This window comes from Urocitellus parryii, chromosome 6, assembly GCF_045843805.1.
Source record: "Urocitellus parryii isolate mUroPar1 chromosome 6, mUroPar1.hap1, whole genome shotgun sequence".
In the NCBI taxonomy this organism is placed as follows: domain Eukaryota; kingdom Metazoa; phylum Chordata; class Mammalia; order Rodentia; family Sciuridae; genus Urocitellus; species Urocitellus parryii.
Genome location: NC_135536.1, coordinates 164,410,147 through 164,432,680, shown reverse-complemented (window position 1 = coordinate 164,432,680; position 22,534 = coordinate 164,410,147). Strand labels below are relative to the sequence as shown.

At 36.9% G+C, this 22,534-nt stretch overlaps 1 protein-coding gene across 1 annotated transcript in view; it reads left to right on the top strand.

Annotated features, from left to right (window-relative positions):
• Slx4ip (SLX4 interacting protein) overlaps positions 1–22,534 on the top strand; it is a 191,935-nt gene that overhangs the window by 117,262 nt on the left and 52,139 nt on the right. The window contains exons 3-4 of the mRNA XM_026385833.2: positions 10,153–10,242; positions 14,951–15,071. Coding sequence (XP_026241618.1) covers positions 10,153–10,242; positions 14,951–15,071 — 211 coding nt within the window. The remainder of the gene's footprint in view (positions 1–10,152; positions 10,243–14,950; positions 15,072–22,534) is intronic.

Below are 22,534 nucleotides of genomic sequence, written 5' to 3'. Positions count from 1 at the left end.
TGGTTTATTGCTGTCATCCTCTGCTGCACTTTTCCTTTCCCCTGCCCATCTTTCCTTTCCCCTGATAACCCCTCCCACCCTAGTCTCTCTGCAGTGGGACTTGACTGTTCCATCGTACTTTTTTTTTTTTTTTTAATTTTGATGTGCTTATTTTATTTTTTTTTCTTTTTTTTTTTTATTGGTCGTTCATAACATTACATAGTTCTTAATACATCATATTACACGGTTTGATTCAAGTGGATTATGAACTCCCGCTTTTACCCCGTATACAAATTGCTGTATCACATCAGTTACCCTTCCATTGATTGACATATTGCCTTTCTAGTGTCTGATGTATTCTGCTGTCTGTCCTATTGTCTACTATCCCCCCTCCCCTCCCCTCCCCTCCCCTCCCCTTTTCTCTCTCTACCCCTTCTACTGTAAATCATGTCTTCCATTTGTATTCTCTTGACTTACCCCTCCTTACCTCTTATATGACATTTTGTATAACCCTGAGGATCGCCTTCCATTTCCATGCAATTTCCCTTCTCACTCCCTTTCCCTCCCACCTCTCATCCCTGTTTACTGTAAATATTCTTCTCAAGCTCTTCGTCCCTACCCTGTCCTTGTTTACACCCCTTATATCAAAGGAGTCATTTGGTATTTGTTTTTTAAAGATTGACTAGCTTCACTTAGCATAATCTGCTCTAATGCCATCCATTTCCCTCCAAATTCTATAATTTTGTCATTTTTTAATGCAGAGTAATACTCCATAGTGTATAAATGCCACATTTTTTTTATCCATTCATCTATTGAAGGGCATCTAGGCTGGTTCCACAGTCTTGCTATCGTGAATTGAGCTGCTATGAACATCGATGTAGCAGTGTCCCTGTAGCATGCTCTTGTTAGGGCTTTAGGGAATAGACCGAGAAGGGGAATAGCTGGGTCAAATGGTGGTTCCATTCCCAGCTTTCCAAGAAATCTCCATACTGCTTTCCAAATTGGCTGCACCAATTTGCAGTCCCACCAGCAATGAACAAGAGTGCCCTTTTCCCCGCATCCTCTCCAGCACTTATTGTTGTTTGACTTCCTAATGGCTGCCAGTCTTACTGGAGTGAGATGGTATCTTAGGGTAGTTTTGATTTGCATTTCTCTGACTGCTAGCGATGGTGAGCATTTTTTCATGTACTTGTTGATTGATTGTATGTCCTCCTCTGAGAAGTGTCTGTTCAGGTCCTTGGCCCATTTATTGATTGGGTTATTTGTTATCTTATTGTCTAATTTTTTGAGTTCTTTGTATATTCTGGTTATTAGGGCTCTATCTGAAGTGTGTGGAGTAAAGATTTGTTCCCAGGATGTAGGCTCCCTATTTATCTCTCTTATTGTTTCTTTTGCTGAGAAAAAACTTTTTAGTTTGAGTAAGTCCCATTTGTTGATTCTATTTGTTAACTCTAGCGCTATGGGTGTCCTATTGAGGAATTTGGAGCCCGATCCCACAGCGTGTAGATCATAACCAACTTTTTCTTCTATCAGATGCCGTGTCTCTGATTTAATATCAAGCTCCTTGATCCATTTTGAGTTAACTTTTGTGCACGGCGAGAGATAGGGATTCAGATTCATTTTGGTGCAAATGGATTTCCAGTTTTCCCAGCACCATTTGTTGAAGATGCTATCCTTCCTCCATTGCATGCTTTTAGCCCCTTTATCAAAAATAAGATAGTTGTAGTTTTGTGGATTGGTTACTGTGTCCTCTATTCTGTACCATTGGTCCACCCGCCTGTTTTGGTACCAGTACCATGCTGTTTTTGTTACTATTGCTCTGTAGTATAGTTTGAAGTCTGGTATCGCTATACCGCCTGATTCACACTTCCTGCTTAGTATTGTTTTTGCTATTCTGGGTCTTTTATTATTCCATATGAATTTCATGATTCTTTTATCTATTTCTACAAGATATGCTGTTGGGATTTTGATTGGCATTGCATTGAACTTATAGAGAACTTTTGGTAATATCGCCATTTTGATGATGTTAGTTCTGCCTATCCATGAGCAGGGTATGTTTTTCCATCTTCTAAGGTCTTCTTCTATGTCTTTCTTTAGGGTTCTGTAATTTTCATTGTATAAATCTTTCACCTCTTTTGTTAGGTTGATTCCCAAGTATTTTATTTTTTGGGGGGATATTGTGAATGGAGTAGTTGTCCTCATTTCCGTTTCAGAGGATTTGTCGCTGATATACAGGAATGCCTTTGATTTATGCGTGTTGATCTTATATCCTGCCACTTTGCTGAATTCATTTATTAGCTCTAATAGCTTCTTTGTAGACCCTTTTGGGTCTGCTAGGTATAGAATCATATCATCTGCAAATAGTGATAATTTAAGTTCTTCTTTTCCTATTTTTATGCCTTTAATTTCTTTTGACTGTCTAATTGCTCTGGCCAGTGTTTCGAGGACTATGTTGAACAGAAGTGGTGAGAGAGGGCATCCCTGTCTTGTACCAGATCTTAGAGGGAATGCCTTCAATTTTTCTCCATTCAGAATGATGCTGGCCTGTGGCTTATCATAGATTGCTTTTACAATGTTGAGGTATGATCCTGTTATCCCTAATTTTTCTAGCGTTTTGAACATAAAGGGATGCTGTACTTTGTCGAATGCTTTTTCTGCATCTATTGAGATGATCATATGGTTCTTATTTTTAAGTCTATTGATGTGGTGAATAACATTTATTGATTTCCGTATATTAAACCAGCCTTGCATCCCAGGGATGAATCCTACTTGATCATGATGTATAATTTTTTTGATATGTATTTGAATCCGATTCGCCAGAATTTTATTGAGGATTTTTGCGTCAAGGTTCATTAGAGATATTGGTCTGTAGTTTTCCTTCTTTGATGTGTCTTTGTCTGGTTTCGGAATCAGGGTGATGTTGCCATCGTACTTTTTTTACAGTACGATACCCCCCAGTGGCAGTTAAGTATCAGAGCTCTTGGTTTGGTGCCTCCATTGAAGTGTGACATCAAGCTGCCATGGAAGGGAGCCCAGTGACCCCATTCAGAATGCTGGTTTCAGTCACTATATGTGAAGGAATGGGGTTCCATAGAGCAGACATGTCTGCCATTGCTCACCCCAGAGGGTGTAGGGGTCCAGTTCCAAATTAAAAGGAAGTGGGTTCCAAGCTAGACAGCCTTAAATGTACATTTACATGGGGTCTGTAAGTGCGTTCTGGGAGGGCTTCCTCAGCGGGAAAATTTCTTCCAAGTGCTATATGGCAATAAACTTTGGAGTGCCTCAGGTCTGGATTTCACTCCTGGTCATTCAGTCATTCGTCTGTGTAATCTTAACTAGTTGTTACCCTTTTCAATTCTACTTTCCTATCTATAGAATGAGGTTACTAGTTTTTCTCCCTAACAGGCCAGTACTAAGAATTAAATTGAACACTAAATTGAGAGCTCCCCAGCCCACCTGTCTCTGCCTTAGCATAAGGCCTGGAACATAGCTCTTCTGTAAGTGGTACTAGAAAACTGAGGGGTTTTTTTCCTTAAAAGTCACATTTTTTAAAAAATTTCATGCTCTAAGATGTACATAGTTTGCTTTAATGTGATAATATCCGATATTCAACCTTTTAATAAAATTAATACTCCAGAAAGGATATGGCCACGTATTTTATGAAAAAGCTTCAGGAGAAACATCTTTTTGGATTTAGTATCAAGAATTAAGCTGCCTCACACCAATTCCTTCTCATCTTACAAACTCTGATTGATCTTTCAGTTTTTTACCTTTGGCTACTAGGAAACTCAATGTCAACTTCTGCAAAGACTTAGTCTTTGTACAGATTTGACATTGACTTCATTGTACATATTTATTCTTGTTTTTCTCACTTACATTTCCCATTTTTAATCTTTGCCTTGTTTCTTGAAGCTACCTTCAAACCTTAATGTCACATGGTATAAAATGCCTTTTTTAAAATTTATTTGTTCTTTTTAGATATATATGACAGTTAGAATGTAGTTTGACATATTATACATATGTGGAGTATAACTTACTCTAATTAGGATCCCATTCTTGTATTTGAACATGATGTGGAGTTTCACTGGTCATATATTCATATATGAACATAGGAAAGTTATGTCCAATTCATTCTAATGTCTTTCGTACTCCCATTGCCCCCCTTTATTCCTCTTTGTCTAATCCAATGAACTCCTCCCCACCCACCTGCCCTTATAATGTGTTAGCGTCCACATATCAGAGATAACATTTGACCTTTGGTTTTTTTGGCATTGGCTTATTTCACTTAACATGACAGTCTCCAGTTCCATCTATTTACTGGCAAATGCCGTAATTTCATTCTTCTTTAAGGTCAGGTAATATTCCATTGTGTATATATACCACATTTTCTTTATCCATTCATCTGTTGAAGGGCACCTTAGTTTCATAGCTTAGCTATTGAGCTGCTATAGACACAGATGTGGCCATGTTCCTTAGTATGCTGACTTTGAGTCCTTTGGGTAAAATTCCCATGTTAATTTGTGTTGCATATCAGCAGGAGACCCATATGTACAGACCACCTGCAGCTGGCCCCACAGGTGTAGTCAAAACTGCTCATGTATCTTGAGAGTCTCACCCTTGTTCTTCCTTCCCTTCATACCCAACCACATCCTCTCGTTTCTGTTCTTTTACTCTGTCCCTTCCTCTTCCTCTCAGGATCACCTTCTATTTTCTCTTGTTTGGGTTCTTGTAGTGGCTTTGAACTTATCTGTCTGGCTCTGGTGATTTTCCACTGTCTGAGAGAGCTCTCATGCACACCTGTCACCTAGGCTTCCTGCCCTGTTAGCCTCATTTGCTGACATTGTCCTATATTTCTGCAGTATGGGACTCTTTACCATTCCCAGTACATACCAAGCCAGTTAGACCTCTTTCCCTGAGTGGTGCAGTTTTTCTGTCTCTACAGCTTTCCCTGTCCCTTAGGACTTCACTGAGATATCATCTCTTCTTCCCTGGCCTCTCTCAGGCAGGGTCGTCTGTCTCAGCTACCTCTGGTTTTTGGGTGTGTGCCATGGTCTTTAGCTACAGTGGCCTGTTGCTGCTCCTCCTCTTTCAGGGCCTGCCGCCCCTATAAACTCAGCATGTGTTTAATGAATGAGTTAATAGAGAATGTGGGGATCCCTTCCATATCTCTCAGCCTCCAACATGCTCTAAAACCACTATTGCATGTGAGGTACATTAACATTTTCACCTTTGTGTTATGCATGATGTAAATTTAGAAGACTTGGAAATAGGGCAAGTTAAATTGCAGCACTGACATTCCTAGGAAGGAGATAGGAAAAATAACCAGCATGCTTGGTTGGAAGTAAATTTACAGTGAGATAATCCCAGGATCCTTGTATTCCAATTTTTCAAAATTTGATAAATGACTGGTTGTCATTGGTGATGACATAGTTGCCACTCCAGAATAAGGAGAGAGGAAGTTGCTACAATGCTTCAGTGCCCTGTGCTGATTAGGTTGGGCTTGTTCCCAGAAAGGGCTTTGGAGTCCTCACTTTGCAGATAGGGAGGTGGATGATTAGCCTGAAACTCAGAGCTAACTTATTCTGCCATTTGTTCATTTGTTCTTTCTTTTAAATAGAAGTATGTTCTGTGAGCTGCTACTGTGTTATTCACTAGGAATACAGACATGTGGATGGCATCCCCACTGTAGCTTACAGTCTTGCAAGGGAGGCCACTTCATGGACTAGTCATTTAATGCAGATATTCATAAGCACCTGAAGAAGGTGTCAGTTCAAAGGAGATAGAGAAAAATTATTCAGAAAAGCTTCATGGAGCTAGCCATACTTCTACTTTGAGAATATCTAGACTTTTATAATATATAGAAGGAGTCTACCAAGCATGGGGACATGAAGGCATATTCTAAGCAGAGGGTGAAAAATTCAGATGTCTGTTGAAGAGTAGTGGGAGTTAGTGGGGAGGTGGGAGCTTGACCTATGCTCTGAGCTGCAGTAATAGTGGCTTTCACTGAGGATCAGACTTGTGTATGACAGATTGCCCTGATGCTGACCTGGAAGATTCATCTAGGACACCACTAGATGTGGCTCTAATTTTCAAAGTAGGAGATGATGTGAACAGTGGAGAGAGAGAGGAGAAATAGGTTTGAGAATGCTTTAAAGATAAAATCGACAGACAAGATGTGGTGGCCAATTCTGGAGGTCTAGGGAGAGGGGAATTAAGGGTGTCTCCAAGGCTATGGCTGAAACCCCCAGGTGAAGTGGGAGCAGAAGCTAGGCCAGATCCTGGCCTGTGGTTGCTTAGTGCATGGAACTATGTGTTAACTATGTGCATAAGTGCATGGAACACAGAGCTGTTACTAGTAGCCTTTGGGCTGTCAGAGAGTTAACTTGGCCTGTGTAAATGACCCACTCTGGCCTGGTTAACTGTGTTGCTTCTCTCAGAAAAGAGCTGGAGAGTTTATCTTCTGAGAGTAGAAATGCTCTCTTTCTAATTAAGGAGGAGGAGAAGCTGGGCTGTGGTAACAGTTTTCCCCCCTCTACTTCTATTGACTCATGGGAGATAAGAAGCAAAGCTTTGGGAGTAGAGATCTTTAGAGAGGGCAAGCTGGGCTCGGTGGTGTATGCCTGTAATCTCAGTGGCTCAGTAGGCTGAGACAGGAGGATTGCAAGTTCAAAGCCAGCCTCAGCAACAATGAAATGTTAAGCAGCTCTGTGAAACCCTGTCTCTAAATAAAATACAAAATGGGGCTGGAGACAGTGGCGCACACCTGTAATCCCAGTGGCTTGGGAGGCTTAAGCAGGAGGATCATGAGTTCAAAGCCAGCGCTCAGCAATTTAGCAAAGCACTAAGCAACTCAGTGAGACCCTGTCTCTAAATAAAATACAAAAAGTGGGGGAGGCTGGTGATGTGGCTCAGTGATCCAGTGCTCCTGAGTTCAAACCCTGGTATCCCCCTTCCCCCCAAAAAAAGAGAGACCAACATTTGCATTAGTCCATTTATAATCAAATTACACCAGGTTATTTGTGATCAAAGTCATGAAGCAGTGAGAAAATACCAAATCAGACTGTACTGTTTAATTCTTTTTAGAAGGTAACTATGATGCTGTCAGTACAACTCTGTTTTCCAAGCCTCACTTTTTTTTCTTCCAACTTTAAGAATTGTTTTTGTGCATGAAGAAGGAGCAGAGACCTCGATTTAAACAAGAATCAGGTACAGGTACAGACAAGATCAGCTATGTGAAACCCTAATAAAATGTGTGTGAGGCACATCTTATTGCTCTGGAGGGATTTTTATCTTTTATTCCATAATCGCTAGAACCTCAGTGGGCCCATGATAGAATTCAGAGTTTCAGTGAATGCAAATGGGTTAAAAAGTTATCTTTATTTTGACCAAGTTCTAGTAAATATAGGTTTCCTCTTATTATGAATGTGGAATGGAAAACACAATGGTATTAACAACATTTATCATCATTAGAAATTACAGCTCTTTTCATATTATACTTGTTGTAGAAATCTCAATGTAACATTTATGCTCTTTACTACTTTCAAGTTTAGAGTAGCCACTAAATCCAATACCGTCTGAGGAGACCCAGGTCCTACAACATGTATATACATTACTGTATCACAAATTTGTGTTATAAATTTTGGTAACTGTAAGTGTAATTGGTTTTCTTTTTAACCCTATGTATTATGTTTCCTGCATTTAAAAAACATTCTGAGCAAGTTTCATCTACTTCACAGTTGTCTAAAGAGGTCCATGGCACATAAAAAGTTAATGTCCCCTGGCTAAGATCATGTAGTTGTGGCTTGTGACCTCCACCTGGTGGCAGCATACTCCTTAAAGGTTAAATCTGTCTGTAATCAATGGTTGAGGAGAAATTTTAACTGTGCACTTGAGTATGATTTTCAAATATTTTTGACCAAATTAAGAAATAGGCTTTCCATCATAACTCCATACACAAATACTTAGGTTTCATAAAATAATCCTCAACCTTACCATATGACAAATCGATATTTTTTATTGCATTCTAATATTCTATTCAGTTCTCTTTCATTAAAATAAAACAGAGGTTGCAAGACACTAAACTGTGCAGTTCAGTGGGCCACAGTACAGTTCAGTATCTTAAGAGACCAAATACCCCATTTTCAGCAACACAATACCTATATTTTAAATAACTGCCAACAAATACAAATGCACTTTACACCGTGTTTAAAAATTTGTTAAAAATATAAATTAAATATAGTGAAAGGAACTGATTTTAAGTGTACACCTAAGATGGGCTATCAAGACAAAGAATATTCTCATCACCAAAGTTCCTTTGTGCCATTTCTAAGCCAGTTCCTCTCTGAACAGTCACCGTTCCCATGGCTTTGATCTTACATTGGTTTTGCTGTGTAGAATTTTATATAAATGTAATCACACAATATGTATTATTTTGCTTACTGCAGTATTTTAAAGATGAATCCATGTTGAAGGTATCAATAGTTTGGTGAGCAGCATTCCATTGTGTCAATAACAAAGTGTTTATTTTGTTGATAGCCTTTTAGGCTGTCTTTAGTTCTAGTTATCATGTGTTAAAACCTCCATGACCATTTGCCTTTGTATCTTTGTATGCACATAAGCTTCTTGTCCCTTGGATAAATACCTGGGGTGGAATTGTTGATTTAGTCAGTTAATAAATATAAGTTTAGCTACAGGAAACTGCAAACAATCTGCCAAACTGGCTGAACAATTTATGTTTCCACTAGCAATGTATAAGAGTTTGGGTTGCTCTATGTCCTTCCCAACATTTGGTTTTGTGCCAGTATTTTTAACTTTAGTCATTCTGATGAGTGCTATAGGTGTCTCTCTTGGTGGTTTTAATTTACCTTTGCTGGGTAATTAATGCTGTTCAATTCTTTTTTCAGGTACTTATAACCATTCATTTATCTTATTTATGAAGTATCTTTTCAGGCTTGAGATACTCATTTTTTTAATATTAATGTGTAGGACTTCTTTACATGTTTTGGATACCAGTTTTTATGTCAGATATTCAGATATATATATATATATATATATATATATATCAATACATTTTTTTCTAGTCTGAGGCTTACATACTCATTTTCACTAATTTTTTTTAAGAGCACAGGCTTTTAATTTGACAGTGTCCAATTTAACAGTTTTTCTTTCAATATTTAGTGCTTTTTAGATCCTAATTCCATGGAATTATAGTACAGAATTAAGGGGAGGAAGCTGTTTAGCCAGAAAAGTGCAAAAATGACTTTGCCCTGTGGTTTGTAAACCAAACCTCTGGGTATCTTAGGCATGCCCAGCCTACGGCCTTGGTTGTCTATTCCTTTTCAGATTAATTTGTTCACAATTACCTTGTGACTCTCAGAAATTACTCACAAGGGGCAAGGACTTAAAAGGCTCCAACTTTTCATGGGACCTATAGGTGTGCCATCCAGGACAAAGCAGTAGCCACCTGCGGTGATTTTAATTAAGTTGAAATTCAGCTTTTCAGTCCTAACAGCCACATTGTGAGTGCCCACTAGCCACATATAGCTACTGGCTGTGCTGATGAACAGTGTAGATAGAGAATTTTTTTTTCCCAAAAGTGCTATATAGTACTAGTCAGTGGAATTAGAGGCCAGGCTTACATAGTTTATAGCATGTTTTAATGAAACAGTCTTTAATTTTGATAATTGACATCAACTACCTACTTTCTTTCCTTCCTTTTCTTTCTTCCACTTTTCTGTTTCTATCCTAAGATGTCTGTCCCAGCCAATCCTTTATGTCTCTTCTTTCCTAGTAGAAGGAAGAATTCCCCGGCCTTGCACAGAATCATTCTTTCCTGAAGCCTACCTAGTACTAATCTATTTAACTTCCTCAATGTTTGATAGTCTGCCAACTAAAACTGGGCATCCCCTTTCAGGGTGTGGTCCAAAGATAGGTATTTTGTCATATCTGTCCTGATCAATCTTGTAGTTCTTTGTAGCATTTCCACTATAAATTTTAAACTGAAGAAAAAATAATAGGTTATGACCTATAGCCCCGTCCCATATTAAGATTTCTGTTCATTAGTTTACTTGGTTACCATTTCATAATGAGCAACCACATAGGAATTTGTGAGATTCTCTTTCATTGTTGGGCATGAGCTGCACAGACATTGACTTTGCCATTAATGTCTTTCAGTGTGGGAATTTTGCTGTACTGGTGGATCTTCATATATTGCCACAAGGTTCAAACAAAGATACCAGCTGGTTTTCTGAACAGAAGAAAGAGGTATAGCAACATTTTTATTATTTAAATGCAATTATCCCTAAGTAACTCCAGCTACTAGAAGAGATATCAGCTCTCTTCAACTTTCATTTTCATTTGTGAGGGGGAAAAAAAAGTTGAGCAGTGCTTAACACTTAAAAAAAATAATGCTTGGATCCTCATTAACAGAAACATACATAGTTAGCTTTTCCCTACCTTCAGAAGTCCATACACTTCATGTGCTATTCTTATTATTTTAATTTGTCTTTTGCAATATTGGAGATCAAACCCAGGGCCTTGTGCTTACATTCTATATGAGCTGTATCCCCATTCTTAATTCTATTATTTAAACCAAAAATTGTACACCTCTTTGTTTTGGGGAGAAGAGTTCTCTATATTTAAAAAAAAAAAAAAGAGGAGAAAGCGGAGGAAGAGGATGAGGAAATGGAGTTGGTAAAAGGAGGAAGAAGAGGAAAAGGAGAAGGGGAAACTATTCCAGATGATTGGGAACCTGCAACAGGCATGGTGGTTAACTCAAGACTGGTCTTTCACACTCGTCTTAAACCCCATCTTTTATCTTCTACCAGCCTTTCATTGTCTTGAGCTTTTCACAAGGGAGGAGATATTTGTCCCTTCTCTCCTGTTGGTCAGTCAATAAAGCAAATAGTCAAGTATGGACATGTAATTGACCCTGAAACAACACATGTTCAAACTGCACAGGTCTACTTCATGTGGAATTTATTTTGGGAGATTTATGACAGTTTGAAAAAACTATCAGACAAACTCTGTAGCCTTGGAATATTGAAAAAAAATTAAGAAAAAGTTGTGTCATGAACACATGAAATAAATGTAAGACAATAGTCTATTATTTACCACCTTAAAATATATACAAATCTATTATAAAAAGTTAAGTTTTAGCAGAGGTCAAACACACAAATACACACCTACCTGGCACCATTTGCAGTTGAGAGAGATGAAAGCAGTTGTAAAAGTGCAGTTTTAATTCACAACTGTACAAAGTTAACTGTGGTGCGTTCTGTGCTATTGCATCTCACAACTGCCATTCCAGTGAGTACAGGTATTATATCTGCTGAGAATACTGTGTGAGGTGGTGGTCTCCACATGAACAATTTGTTTTTCTAATAAATTGCCTGTCCCTACATTTCCTGGGGTTTTCCAGAATTTTTCACCACATATAATACATACACTGTATAAAATTTGTGTTGACTGTTTTATGTCATTGTGAAGCTTCCAGTCACTAGTAAGTTATTAGTAATTAAATTTGGGTGAGTTGGAAGTTATACTCAAATTTCCAGCTGAGCAGAGGACAGTATCCTAATCCTGTTTGTTATCAGTAATGCACTATATGATATTTGACCTCTTTATGCTTCAGCTTCCTCATCTGCAAATGAAGAGGTTTGACCAGACACTGCCTAAGTTACCTCTCTGTTCTAACTTACTTTAGGGTCCTCCCCTTCCATGTTCCTGTGGTGGAGGGTTAGAAGGTGCATTTAGTTATCACATACTTTGCTTACTTCTCCAGACCTTTGCTTACCAAAGAGCAGAGGTAGTCACTTTAATGTAATTTTCAAAGTACCATTGTACTTTGTTTTTTCCATGATATTCATTTGTCAATTTTTAGAGCTGGAAATAAAAGTAAGTTTTATTAAAAGGCAATATTATATGAAAAAGTGGTAATAGTTGCTTAAAATTTAAAAAGTTTTCATTTCATAACTGTTTTAGCCAACTTTTAGAAATCACTAAAGCTTTCCCTCCTCCAAAATTATAGGATAATACATTTTCAGTCAAAGGATAATACCATCAGGACTTTGCTGTCATTTCCAAAGGATATCTGGTGATCTAAAGATGAGAGAAAAAAGGTACAAGGTTCAGTAGGATGAAATTTATCATTCAGATAATTAACCATGGACTGTCCTCTTCAAAACTTAATATCAAGCAGGCCAACATTTACTGCCACCCACCTTCACATAATTCCAAACTTTAGCTTACTAGCAGTCTGCATGATTTAACATGTGAAGTAAAATTCTTTAATTGTTAAAAAATTCATTTCCCTAAAGTGACTAATACTTCACCTAAAGGGACTTTAACTGGAAAGCTTCTGGCTTAACTTATCAGTAGTGTTCTAGATTCCACTATTCCAGGCCCAGATTTTCCTGCATTCTCTCTCAGCTTTACCTCTTTGGCCTTAGACCTTTCATGTTGATACTTAATCATTTTTTGCCTAGGAGATAGTTGATATGGAATGTTTCAAAGCCAGGGGTATGTGAGTCACCTCCCAGGCCAAGTGTGAGGTTTCTTCAAGGTGCCACATGCCGGTGCATTGCTCCAACTAGTACCTAGTTCAGAGCAGCCAAGCATGACTTTGCAAAGTTGCGCAGTGCACAACAGGACCTGCAGAGCGATGCTGTAGTGGCAGCTGCAAGGGAGATTATGCCAGCAAGCTGAGCTTTTCTCTCAAATCAAAGTACATGTCTGACTGCTGCTACTTTTAAGTTGTACGTTTATAACACATGTTCACCAACATTAAAATTGCTTCTGGATAATTTGTGTGTTTAAGAAAGGAGAAGAGCTAGTTGAAGAATCATGACTTTGCCCTATTAGTGCTTTCATCATTTTTATCATTAGACTATCTCACAGTTGGGATTTCATGGGCAGACAGTTTGAGTGCATTTAACAGCTACTTTCTACAGTGAAAGTCTAAGAAAAGAAGTTTAATTATATGTATTAAACATATATTTATTTTGAGTCCAGCACAAGTAGTCTTTGTACCCAAACAGTCAAACTAAAACGGTTCCATTTGTAAACTTGAGGAAGCAAATGTAAAGCCCCTAGAGAAGCCTTATGTTTCTCCTGTTTCCTTATTGATTTTAACTTGTTCTTTTCTTCTGCCCCTAAAATGTCATATTGTTGGCAGTTTTTCTTTTCCTGCATTGTTCTGATTCAGCAGAGAATGCTTCTGTAAGTGCAGCATGGTCAGTTAACTAGGTATTGTGACCACATTGCACACGGTTGTCCTTCCATTTGTGAAACCTGATTCACAAAGGACAGCTTTGGAACTATAAGGAGAAACTTTATGTGTATAGGCCTATGCTCTATTTTTTCATACTATTTTTAGTTCTAGCCTTATAGGGTATTTATGGCCAAATTTTAACAATCCTTGTTTCCATGTATGTCTTTCACATATTTTCTAGCTCAGTCATAGTTGAACCCTGCATGTGAAGTAAAATTCTTTAATTGTTAAAACAACAGTACAAGGCAAGGCTGCTTTTCTGTTGTGTGAACAATGCCAAAACACTCAACTGTAAATGGATATCTCTCTATTCCACAAAGCACTGCATCTTTGGGCTGCTAAATAAAAAGCAGGAGAGAGGAGACCAGTGTTTGTATTTTATCTAGAAACTTCTATTTGTTAGTTAAATCAAGGGTTTTATATACTGTCTAAAGGCATTTGCAATAAAGGAAAAGTTTTGCTATGGTTGCTTTTCAGAGCAACTTAAAATTTGTTAATGTTTTAATTTATGAAGATTCTCAGAGATGGCATTGTAAGAAACCAGTGAAACAGGTTTGAGGTAACCTCTGCAACTCCGAGCCTGCTGTAGTGTCTTTGGGAATTGAACCAGGATTTATCATTACTAAGGCATCATTTTTATGTATAGTTTTCCTCTCTTTCCCTGAACTACAGTACATTATCCTAATAGTGCAGGACTACACTGAATGTCTTCCAATATACAAACCAATAGCTAGAAATTGGATTGTGTTTATGGCATGCTGAAATTTAATTAAATTCCTCTGTTATTGTTACTTACTAAATATTAATCTACTTTATAGAAATAAGAGAAGTTAAATAATTTTCATCAATAGATAAATATTGTACAGTTTAACAAAAGCAAATGGGTATATGCGATATTAGTAGCATGAATATGGAAGAAAATCAAATTACTATTTCCAGTTCTATTTAATCCACTGCTCAACTAACTCTCTTCAGTAGATTTCTAAACTTGAAGCCAGAACCTAATGAATAAGGTGTTTACATTTAAAAAAATTGAAATGAGTTTGTAAACAGGAAACTTTTCTATATAAACGTCACTGTTTCTGGCTCTTCCCAAACATGTTAGAAGATCTGGGAATGCTATGCTTGTAGATATAACTGTAGTGTGGTAAAACCATGGTGGCTGCCTCCCATTGCCTGGGCTGTGGTCTGGGACCCTATGACTTTTGCACCAACAATATGTGAATATGTTCTTACTCCTGACTCCTTCCCTGTCTACACTCTCCTGCCTGGCCACAGTGGGCATGTTCCTGGGGCCCTTGCTGCCAGCAGCATTGGCTCCATTGTTTCTTCTATTCATCATAATAACTAACTGATATTTATTTGAAAGCATACTTCATCTCACCAATTTTATCACCACATCACCCTGATTTTTAAACTGAAGTAATAATCCTTTTTGTCTTCCTTTTTGATTTGTGAAACTGAAGCACAGAGAAATAAATAATTTTTGAGATTATAAACCAGCATTATGGTTTTAAACAAACTTTGGTAGCATGTTTAAGTCTGCAATAATATCCACTACTCCTATAACATTTCTTTCAATATTCATAGCTAAATTAAAAAGCAAGCAGAAGGAAATGTTCAGCATTTTAATGTGTATATTGTTAGCTTTTTGCATTGCATTAAATTAGAAAATTATATCCAATTTTTTATTTATCTTAGGAAGTCTGTTTGCTGTTAAAAGAAACCATTCTTTCAAGAGTTAAGGAGTACTTGGAAGTTCATAAACAGCACAGGCCATCAAATACAGAATTCACAAGATCCAGTCCCTTGTCCTTAAAAGGTAGGCACAGAGCACTTTGATTTGGGATAAAGAAAATAAAATTTTTGCTTTGTAGAGACGGCAATTATATTTGACTCTGACTGTCATGTTAGTATAATGATACATTTGAAAAGTATGTTGTAATGAAGATACTTTTGTTTGGGTAAAGAAAATTAACCAAAAAGCCCTCAAGGACTTTTAATGGTAGGCAAAATATATAAAAATAGCAAATAAAACATTCCTAAGGAAACAAAATTTTTAAAGTTTTTTTTTGACAAGTAATCTTGCAAATGGATTTACATTAATACTGACTTAAATTTATCCAGAGTTTAATGCTTTTTAAAAAATGTTTTTATATATGTCACCCTATTTCAAAGGTTCTCAAATGGGCAGTTCCCAGAGGACATTTGGTAATGTCTGTAGTTTCAGCTGTCATAACTGGAAGAGGTGGGGTGCTATTAGCATGTAAAGGGTAGAGGCCAGGAATGACACTATACATTCTACAGTGCACAGGCAGCCCTGGACTAAAGAAGGAATTATCAGCCCCAAAACATGAACGGCACCAAAGTTGAGTTCTCGGTCATATGTCCTATTAACAGTAATATCTTTTGAGTTACAGGTGGAAAACACTCAGAGACTATAAAACTGTAAACAGCTTGTTCAAGTAAAATATCCTTGTCTTGAGGACAGAGACTATCATTTACTTAGCATCATCACCGCCCATCCCCCTTCCTCGAGTGCTTGGCCGGCCTGATACACAGATGCCATGACATGAATGAATTCGAGGGTGATCAGTGGTAGAACCTGAACCCACACTCTCTCTTCTGACTTCCATCCCAGTGTTCTTCCTACTCTGTCAATGTTGATTTCTAATTTTTTTTTTTTACTTTAAGTCATATTTCATACCATTCTTTCTCATGCAAATACGGTCAGTCTAGCTTAGTTCTCAGAGGATAGTGCCTGGACTGCTGTGAGCCAACTACGCTAATATAATACCTCTTTAGGACAAACATGTTAAGTACTCTCTCTGAAGGCTTTCTTGATCCAAGGTGTTTTGCCCCAGTGTAGAGGACAAGTAGGTGGGCAGATTAACGTTACCCAAACTGAAACCCTTAAATGGGATTTTCATTCCAAACAGAGTTGAATTGAATAATGCTCTCTGGTTTGTCACTTAGTAGTAGTATAAGTCTTGAGAAAAGCATAAGAGTTTGCATGCTTTGTACCCCAGCAGACCTGGTTGGTCTCACTTTCTAAATCATCAAAAGGGAGAGGAACAGAGCAAGATTTCAAGACCTCCATCTCTGGTATTAGAAATACTATATATAGTTGGCTTAGTCATTACCGATTCTCAACCAGCCCTTCCCTTGTATTCTTTGAGTGCTGAGTCAAAGTTAAATACTGTTTCAGCCTCTCTCACAGATAGGGATCACAGTTCTTGCCCCCAAGAGAAAATGAGAGCCTTTCTTGAGCTCATGTAGGGAAGATGTTTGTTTATTTTTAAACAAAAAAGGAATCTTACCATGTACACAATTTTGAAACCTATCTTTCCCATCTAATATAAAAGTCATTTATATATATCACTATTTTAAAGCTTTTAATTTTTTGATAGAATACACGTAACATAAAATTTACTATTTTAACCATTTTTTAAAATTTTAATTTGTTATATGACAACAGAATGCATTACAATTCCTATTACACATATAGAGTACAATTTTTCATATCTGTGGTTGTGCACAAAGTAGAGTCACATCCTTTGTGTCTTCATACATGTACATAGGATAATGATGACCATCGCATTCCACCATCTTTCCTATTCACTTTCCCTTCTCCTTCTTCCCCTTTTCCCCTTTGCCCTGTCTAATAGAATTTATTTAATCCTCCCATTCCCCACCCTCCACCCATAGCATATTATGAATCAGCATCCTTAAATCAGAGGAATCATTCGGCATTTGTTTTGGGGGGATTGACTTACTTCACTTAGCATTATATTCTCCAGCTCCATCCACATTTTCTTTATCCATTCATCTACTGAAGGGCATTTAGGTTGGTTCCACAGTTTAGCTATTGTGAATTGTGCTGCTATGAACATTGATGTGGATGTGTCCCTGTAGTATGCTTCTTTTAAGTTCTTTGGGAATAGACTGAGGAGTGGAATAGCTGGGTCAAATGGTGGTTCCATTCCCAGTTTTCCAAGAATTCTCCATACTGCTTTCTAGATTAGCTGCACCAGTTTGTGGTTCCACCAGCAAGGTATGAGTGTGCCTTTTTCCCCACATCCTCACCAACACTTATTGTTATTTGTATTCTTAATAGCTGCCATTCTGACTAAAGTGAGATGAAATCTTAGAGTAGTTTTGATTTGCATTTCTCTAATTGCTAGAGATGTTGAACATTTTTTTCATATATTTGTTGTTTGGTTGTATATCTTCTTCTGAGAAGTGTCTGTTCAGTTCCTTGGCCCATTTATTGATTGGGTTATTTGGTGTTTTGGTGTTAAGATTTTTGAGTTCTTTATATATTCTAAAGATTAGTGCTCTATCTGATATATGAGTGGTCAAAATTTGCTCTCAAGATGTAGGCTCTCTATTCACCTCATTGATTATTTCTTTTGCTTAGAAGAAGCTTTTAGCTTGAATTTATTGATTCTTGGTTTTAATTCTTACACTATAGGAGTCTTATTAAGGAAGTTGGGTCCTACTCCAACATGATAGGGATTTAGACCTACTTTTCTTCTAATAGTTGCAGTGTCTCTGATTTAGTTCCACTTTGAGTTTTGTTCATGGTGAGAGATAGGGGTTTAATTTTATTTTGTTGCATGTGGATTTCCAGTTTTCTCAGCATCTTTTGTTGAAGAGGCTATCTTTTCTCCAATATACGTTTTTGGCACCTTTTTCAAATATAAGATAACTATAATTATATGGGTTAGTCTCTGTGTCCTCTATTCTGTACCATTGATCTACAAGTCTATTTTGGTGCTAATACAGTGCTGTTTTTGTTACTATTGCTCTGTAGTATAGTTTAAGGTGGTATAGTGATGCCACCTGCTTCACTCTTCTTGCTAAGGATTGCTTTAGCTATTCTGGGTCTCTTATTTTTCCAGATGAATTTCATGACTTCTTTTTCTATTTCTATGAGAAATGTCATTGGGATTTTGATTGGAATTGCATTAAATCTGTACAATGCTTTTGGTAGTATGGTCATTTTGACAATATTATTTCTGCCTACCCAGGAACTAGGAAGATCTTTCCATATTCTAAGGTCTTCTTTAATTCTTTCTTTAGCATTCTGTAGTTTTCATTGTAGAGGTCTTTCACATCTTTTGTTAGATTGATTCCCAAATATTTTTTTGATGCTATTGTAAATGGGGTAGTTTTCCTTGTTTCCTTTTCAGAGGATTTGTCATAGAAATGCCTTTGATTTATAGGTGTTGATTTTGTATCCTGCTACTTTACTAAATTCATTTACTAATTCTAGAAGTTTTCTAGTGGAATTTTTTGGTGTACACTTTGGTAGCAGTAAATACTCTGAACATTGTTGTGCAATCATCTGTCATCACCATTACCCATCTCCAGAACTTTTTCATCATCCCACACTGAAATTTTGATACTCATTAAATAGCAATTTTCCATTTTCCCCTCCCCCTGCCTCTAGAAACAACCATTCTGCTTTCTGGATCCATGAATTTGACTAGTCTAGGTACCTCACATAGGTGGAATCACAATATTTGATCTTTTTTTTTTTTTTTGTCTAGCTTATTCTACTTAGCGTGTTTTCAAAGTTCATACTGTAGCATTTATCAGGATTTCATTTCTTTTAAAGCTGAATAGTATTTCATTAATATATTCAGTGTACACCACATTTTGTTCATTTGGATTATTTACACTTTTTGGCTGTTGTGGATGCTGCTACAAATATTGTTGTACAGATGATATTTTCAAGTCCCTGAATTCATTTCTTTTGGATATATACCTACAAGTGGTATTGCTGGATCATATGCTAATCCTGTTTATCTTTTTTTAAGGTATTGCCATATTTTTTTCATAATAACCATATCATTTTACATTCCCACCAGCAATGCATGAGCTTCCACTTTCTCTACATCCCTGCCTGAACTTATATTCAGTTGGTTTGATAATAACCATTCTAATCTGTTTGAAACAATACCTGATTGTGGTTTTGATTGACATTTCCTTAACAATTAGTAATGTTGTCATCTTATATGTTGACAATCGTGTACTCATTGGTCATTAGTGTATCTTCCTTGGAGAAATGTCTATTTATGTCCTTTGTTCATTTTCAGTAGGGTTGTTTTGTTTTTGTGTTGTTGTTTCTTATAGGAATTATTTTTATGTGTATTAATTTTGTTATTAGATATATGATTGGCACATATTTTTTCCATTCTGTGGTTTGTTTTTTGAGTCTCTTGATAATGTAGTTGTACCTACATGTTTTTAATTTTGATACAGCCAGTTCATTTATTTCTTCATTTGTTGATGATATATCTAAGAAACTGTTGCTGACTCCAGTGTCACAAAGCTTTCCCTTTATTTTTTCTTCTAAAAATATAAGAAATTCTATAGAATTTAACTTAGGTATTTGATCATTTTGAGTTAATTTTTGTATATCATTTCAGGTAAGAGCCTAGCTTCATTGTTTTGTATGTGGATATCCAGTCTTCCTAGCACATTGCTGAAAAGATTGTCCTTTCCCCTGGAATGGTCTTGGTACTCTTGTTGAAAATCATCTGACTATATATGTGATGATTTATTCCTGGGATTTCTGCTCTATTCCACTTCTATGTTTGTCTTTATCCCAGTCAGTTCTACACTGTCTGGATACTGTAACTTTGTAGTAAGTTTCAAAATCCCAGAGCATGAGTCTTCCAATTTTGTTAATTCTTCTAAAGTGACTATTCCACAACTGTGTGTGTGTGTGTGTGTTTTCCTGGGGGGATTTAGCCTTCTGGCACTCTATCACTGAACTGAATTCCTGGAACTTTTTATTTTGAGACAGGGTCTTGCTAAATTGTCCAGGTATGCTATGGCAACTAGCCCACATAGCCATTTTAAGTGACTACGTAGCATTCCATTAAATGCCTATACTATTAATTTATTGATGAATGTTTTATATTGCATCAATATTTGTACTATTATAAAGAATAGTCCAATGAACATCCTAAGAATATTCATATTTGAACACTTCTAATTCTTTGTATTTACAGTGTGTGAAAGCTAAGGATATTAATGCTATATATAGTATATAAATCGTAAATATTTTTTCTCTGTCATTTTCCTTTGACTTGATTCTCTTTCTACCTCAGGAGCCCTCCACTGACCACTAATGGGACTAATACTAGGTTTTCTTATAGTGAGATAAGTAGTGTGATTGATTGCCCTTGGAAACTGCCTCTCCATTCTCATCTTGTACCACTTTTATCTTCTTGCTTGTTCTAGCTGTGGCAAACTTAATTCCTTTCTTCCAAAGCTCTATTCTTCTGTTCTTCTTAAGATGGGGCCTTGTTCTTATTGGAGCTTAGTCTTCTTTTTACCTATTTTATCTTCAGCTTTCTGGGCAAAGTTCATTGCTCAAAAAAGAGCATTAATCTCAAGTATATACAAAGAACTCAGAAAACACCAAAATAATAATAATAACAACAGCAACCCAATCAACAAATGAGCAGAGGAAGTGAACAAACAGTTCACAGAAGAATGATTATGCATGGTCAACAAATACATGAAAAAATGTTCAACAATTCTAGCAATTAGATAAATGCAAATTAAACTACATTGAGATTCCAGCTCACTTCAATCAGAATGGCAATTATCAAGAATACAAGTAAAATAAATGTTGGTAAGAATGTAGGAAAAAAGGTTCAGTCATACATTGCTGGTGGAACTCCAAGTTGGTACAACCACTGTGTAAAGCAATATGGAGATTCCTCAGAAAACTTGGAATGGAACATCATTTGACCCAGTTATCCCACTGCTCAATATATCCCAAAGGATTTAAAATCAGCAATGATGCAGCCACAATCAATGTTTGTAGCAGCTCAATTCACAACAGCTAAACTATGGAACCAACCGAGGCACCCTTCAACAGATAAATGGATATAGAAATTATGATATACATTCACAATGGAATATTACTCAGCCATAAAGAAGAATGAAATTATGGCATTTGCCAGTAAATGGATGGAACTGGAGACTGTCATGCTAAGTCAAATAAGCCAGACCCCAAAAACCAAAGATCAAATGTTCTCTGTGATATGTGGCTAACACAGAATAAGTGGAGAAGGGGGAAGAATAGAAGTTTATTGGATTAGACAAAGGTGAATAAAAGGAAGGAGATGGCATGGGGAATAGGAAAGACAGTAGAATGAATCGGACATAACGTTCCTATGTTCCTTTATGAATATATCATCAGTGAAACTCCACATCATGTACAACCTCAAGAATGGGATCCTAATTCCTATAAGTTATACTCCATGTATGCATATATCAAAATACACTATACTGTCATGTATATCTAAAAAGAACACATAACATTTTTCAAAAAGCATGTCTGTCAATAGATCACCACCACACTGGATGTCCCTTCATAACATTTGATGAATGTCAGGTGCACAAACATGTAAGCCACTGAAAGACAGGTGCTTCCCCTTTTATTCTCTTGTTTTCTCTCCAGCATGGAGTGCAGTTCCTGGCTTGCAGTAGGTAATGTGTATTCACATAGGTAATAAGTCCTGTAAATGGTTGTATCTTTCCTGCTCCTAACAAAATTGAGAGTTGGCGTAATTTGCCTGCCCTACAACCCTGTATTTGATATACCTTTGTACCTTTACTTTTTTAAGTTTCTCTTTTGTCTGACAAACTCCCATTTCACTCTTAAGACCCAAATCAAACACTGCTTCTCCAGTCTTCTTCAATTTCAGTACCTTTATCCTTTTTAAGAGTCAACTTAGCTGGGTGTGTTGGCCAACACCTGTAATCCTAGCAGTTTGGGGTGCTGAGGTAGGAGGATTGCAAGTTCAAAGCCAGTCTCATCAGCTTATCAAGGCCCCAAGCAACTTAGCGAGAACTTGTCTCCAAATAAAATATAAAAAGGGCTGGGGATGTGGCTCAGAGGTTAAGCACCCTTGGGTTCAATCCCCAGTACCAAAAAAGAAAAAATTAACTAAAACGTTATTTCAATAGATTCAGTAAAAATTAGTGATACAAGGAAATTTTTTAAAAAGACTTAACTGATGTCAGTTTCCATCAGTTCTATCTCATTAATATTTTCCCTAGTCTTATCCAACATTGGGTGTTACCAGCGGTTTAATTTTGCCAACTGACAGTCCAAAAAATCAAAAAGGAGATGTCATGCTTTTTGATTTTTATTTATCTTTATGTTTTTATTTGTTTCCTGACTGAATTGTATATTTACAGTTTGGGTTTGTATCAATTGTTTGCCTATTTCTTCCTAGTTTTCACATTTTCCTA